Source organism: Anarrhichthys ocellatus, unplaced genomic scaffold (assembly GCF_004355925.1).
Source record: "Anarrhichthys ocellatus isolate YVR2014 unplaced genomic scaffold, GSC_Weel_1.0 scaffold1871, whole genome shotgun sequence".
Classification (NCBI taxonomy): Eukaryota; Metazoa; Chordata; class Actinopteri; order Perciformes; family Anarhichadidae; genus Anarrhichthys; species Anarrhichthys ocellatus.
In genome coordinates, this window is record NW_022281845.1 from 5,369 (window position 1) to 9,755 (window position 4,387).

General features: G+C 43.1%; 1 protein-coding gene across 1 annotated transcript; it reads right to left on the reverse strand.

Annotated features, from left to right (window-relative positions):
• Positions 1 to 1,208: 1,208 nt before the first annotated feature.
• On the reverse strand, positions 1,209 to 4,381 carry LOC116377937 (dematin-like). Its single transcript, XM_031839699.1, has 3 exons — positions 2,751 to 4,381; positions 2,520 to 2,600; positions 1,209 to 2,324 (listed from the first exon to the last, which is right to left on the reverse strand). The coding sequence occupies exons 1-3, from the start codon at positions 2,790 to 2,792 to the stop codon at positions 2,211 to 2,213; spliced, it is 237 nt and encodes a 78-aa protein (XP_031695559.1). The 5' UTR covers positions 2,793 to 4,381; the 3' UTR covers positions 1,209 to 2,210.
• Positions 4,382 to 4,387: the final 6 nt, after the last annotated feature.

A 4,387-nucleotide genomic window follows, 5' to 3' on the forward strand; every position in this document is an offset into this window, starting at 1 on the left:
TAGAAATCTCCAGTGGAAGCTTAGTAAGTGGTCCTTGAGTTTGTGCTTTTCATGTTTAAAACCAGTTCTGGTGACGTTTCATTAAACAAAGACAAAAGAATTGAGACGTCGATCCGACGAGAGCTGAAGACTCTAACGTCTCACGATGCGTTCAGGGGCCTGAAGGCTGCAGGATTTCTAACAGATGAGTTGATATTAACTTCATATATAAACGAGGAAGACCTGCAGGTCTGAGACCTGTTTGAGATATTAAAGAGTCAAATGTTGTGACCATGAACAGAACCGGTGTATAGAAACAGAAGAACCCTTTGAGCACGAGGAGGAGAACCCTGCTTTCATTATTCGTTGTTTTCTTTGTTTTGGGAGCTGTGGTGCGTTCGGGCCTCTTTTTTCTGAACATATCTCATAGAATGTACAGAAACATTTCAACTACAATCAAGAGATTTTCTTTCTTTTCAGCTAAATTTACAATGTAAGAAGAGAAGCTGAGGCCTCGTTTCTGTAGATGTTTCACTTCATTCAATAAAATAATCAAATCAAACACACGTTGTTCGTGTTTCTTTCAAGGAGGTCCGTCTCTCTTCTGCTCTCGGCCGACCAATCGGAAGCCTGCGTGGGTGCTTTGTGTCCGGAGAGGAAGATGAGGCATTGAAACGTGTTGCCTAGCAACACTCAGCCTCCTCTTCATCACCTGCAGCAGAGAAGGTTAACGATGAAGACGATGGTGATGAAGAGGAAGCTGCTTTGTACGGGGGAGTTTGAACACGACGTTGAGACACGAGGACGGTGTGTTCAGGTACTTCACAGATTATTATTTATACTGATGAAGGTTTAAAAACTTTAATAAGTATATCAATATATAAATGTATAGAAATATATAAACGTAGATACGGAAGCCCTGACAGGACACTATTCAAATGTTTTAGTCCCTTTGGAAACAAAATATATTTATTTAACGTCAATAAAAAATGAATTTAATTCCAGAATAAATGAAATGTTGAATCTTGGCCGTTCAGGGCTTCCGTACAAACGCTAACATCAAAACAATGAGGTTTGTTTCCTCACATTGAGCAACTCATTCTGTCATCTGATCAATATGTGTTTGTTGGGACCATTTCTCTGGTAGGAAGTAGATCCTCAATAATCAATATTAATAATCAATGTTCATGATGTCATCAATGGCTTAAAGGAACATAAGAGATCAAAGAATCTGTTCTCTGGTTTATTTTAACTACTTTACATCAAACAGAAACGAGACCAGATGAGGAAGAAGAGGAGAGCGTGAAGATGACGGAGACAAAGACGCGGCCGTGTTGATTAGTATGAACTGCTCCTTCAAAATAAAGGTAAGTGGAAGTTAAAGCGAGGAATAAAAACAACTGTACAGTGATAATATTTTCAAAATAAAAGCATGAAAAGTACAATCATCAAATACATTTATAAATATAAATAAAGTTTACAATCAGTTGAAAACATGAATCATCGTGAACATCAGAGGACTGAATGATGTCACGAAGCCGGGTATTAACAGGAGTTATTGATCAGTCAATAACGAGTATTCATTTATTGATGAGATGAAATCTTCATCAGGTCTACATGATGAATATTATACATATGATAGAGATCGGTTTAGTGAGCAGTAACGATGATGTCATCAGTCTGAATGATGTCAAACGATAAAATCAGATTCTGATCTTTTATCTGACGTTTGTATGAATTAAAGAGTCAGAAAGACCTGATCAATAACATCAGCTTAACGGGGAGATGACATCCCTCCTCATCATCATCTTCATCCTCCTCTCTGCAGTCTATAATCAACACTCCTCTCTGCAGTAATTGTTGAGCTTTATTAAAAATGTCCCTTTATAATAAAGCTGTGAATTTTGTCGCTATCGGGCTTCCGTAGTTTGAGTTATCGTGTTTCCAGTGATCCGATTGTTCGGTAGACACAGTAACCACGGCGATGTGATGTAGTTAGAAAGTGAACCCGCTTCATGAAACCAGACCTCTGATGAAGATGATGATGATGAAGGTTTACTAGCAGTAGTGATTATAAGTGCAGGTTATACATGCGAGTAAAGGGTTAATCAGGGCCAGCTGATCTCATCCAGAGACGTGATTGGTTAGTTAGTGTGTGTGCGTGTGTCTCCTCCTCCTCTCCTCCAAGTAGGCGGGTCATCAAGTATTTGAATGGATGAGGTCACTTCCTGTTAGAAAAGTGAAGCTTTCTTCTTCAGCTCGTTTCGTCTCCACAAAGAAAGACGCTCGAACTCAGACATCGACATCTGGAAGAGCTGCTGGAACTGATCCGGAGCCAGATGTCTCTGAGGAGGAGGAGGAGGAGGAGGAGGACCTTTGTGTTTATTTCAGCAGTAAAAGTCAATAATACACTAATTAATATATAATAATAAATAAATAAAATGTTTATTGCTTTCAGTTTTAAATGCTGTTTAACTTAATAATCTTCAGAAAAACTAAACTCTACGTTTTGATAATATATATTATACACACACACACACCTCCAGTCGAGTGCGGTCCACTCCTGGTGGCAGCCTGCAGCGCCCTCTGTGGGTCACAATCAGCACTTCATAGGGAAGAATCTGAACACAACATCATGAGCTGTAACATCTTTATCAAATATCTGTCACAATAACTGCTTGTTTTATGTTTCATACATTCTAACAATGATATCGTTCATGAACAAAACACGTGTTGATTCACTTTGATTCAGTGACTCAACATCAACTCACCTTCTGCTCCAGAATACTGGGGAGAGAGTTTCCTCTGTCCATCCTCTCCCTCCGAGCATCTCCGTTCTACACACACACACGTACACGCACAGTCGCATGATACCAAGCCAAAAGTAAGTAGAGTTAGAAATCGGACCATGGTGTAAAGATGCAGATTTAACACACACACACACACAAGAGTTTGAGAGAGACACGCTCAAAGAAGCTCAAGCCGAGTGCAGGAGGAGTTAGTTTAGACTTGCAGCTGTTCAGTAAAGACTGAAAGGTTAAACACAGATGCTACTGCACATGCCACACAGACTGAGCAGGCTACACAACATGCAGGCAACACGTCTGCACATGCCACACAGACGACACAAAGCTGACATGGAGACAACTAGCAGGAGACATGTTGATGACGTAGACGACATGCAGGCAACACACAGCAATCACGCAGACAACACGTCTGCAGTTGACGCGTAGACGACGCGTTGACGACGCGTATAAGCCGCGTAGACGACGCGTTGACGACGCGTATAAGCCGCGTAGACGATGCGTTGACGTCTCATTGACGTCGCGTCGACGACGCGTATAAGCCGCGTTGACGACGCGTATAAGCCGCGTATAAGCCGCGTTGACGACGCATATAAGCCGCGTTGACGACGCGTATAAGCCGCGTAGACGACGCGTTGACGACGCGTATAAGCCGCGTTGACGACGCGTATAAACCGCGTAGACGCCGCGTTAACGTCGCGTATAAGCCGCGTAGACGACGCGTATAAGCTGCGTTGACGTCGCATTGACGTCGCGTTGACGTCGCATTGACGGCGCGTAGAAGCCGCTTTGACGACGCGTATAAGCCGCGTAGACGACGCGTTGACGTCGCGTATAAGCCGCGTAGACGACGCGTTGAGGTCGCGTTGACAACGCGTATAAGCCGCGTTGACGTCGCGTAGACGACGCGTATAAGCCGCGTAGACGACGCGCCGCCGACGCGTATAAGCTGCGTAGACGACGCGTTGACGTTGCGTTGACGTCGCGTAGACGACGCGTTGACATCACATTGACGTCGTGTAGACGTCGCGTAGACGTCGCGTAGAAGCCGCGCAGACGCCGCGCAGACGACGCCGCGTAGATGACGCCGCGTAGACGAGGCCTTGACGACACGTAGGCGACATGTAGACATGCTTACCTGAGCAGCTGCAAAGACACGACAGGAAAATCCGACAGTCAGAACATTGAATAAACAACGATTTTAAATCCTGTCATATTATTTTGTGCTCTCAAACTATTATATATGTGACTGTGACATGTGCAAAAAGTTATTCAATGCTGTTTGTAAATATTATAATGCTGTGTTATGTTGTGTTCTAGATCAGAGGGTGATACTGTGAGATGTGAGTCATGAAACCTCTCTAGATTCAGTGTGACCTCATCAATTATTCATTAACACAAGTGGAATGAAAGATGCTCCTCATATCAGACTCTCAGCATGAAGTAGTTAGCTCATGAAATGCTAACCGTTGGCCTTGAAGCTAACTCTAGTTTCTACTGTAGGTATTAGTACTGTTACTACTGTACTGCAGGTATTAGTACTGTTGCTACTGTACTGCAGGTATTAGTACTGTTGCTACTGTACTGCAGGTATTAGTACTGTT

Excerpts from the sequence above, each read along its gene's own strand:
- LOC116377937 (XM_031839699.1), bottom strand. The coding sequence starts at position 2,792 with ATGGACAGAGGAAACTCTCTCCCCAGTATTCTGGAGCAGAAG. Across the intron at positions 2,601-2,750 it reads CCAGTATTCTGGAGCAGAAG|ATTCTTCCCTATGAAGTGCT; the intron begins GTGAGTTGATGT and ends TGTTGTGTTCAG. Across the intron at positions 2,325-2,519 it reads TGGACCGCACTCGACTGGAG|AGACATCTGGCTCCGGATCA; the intron begins GTGTGTGTGTGT and ends CCTCCTCCTCAG.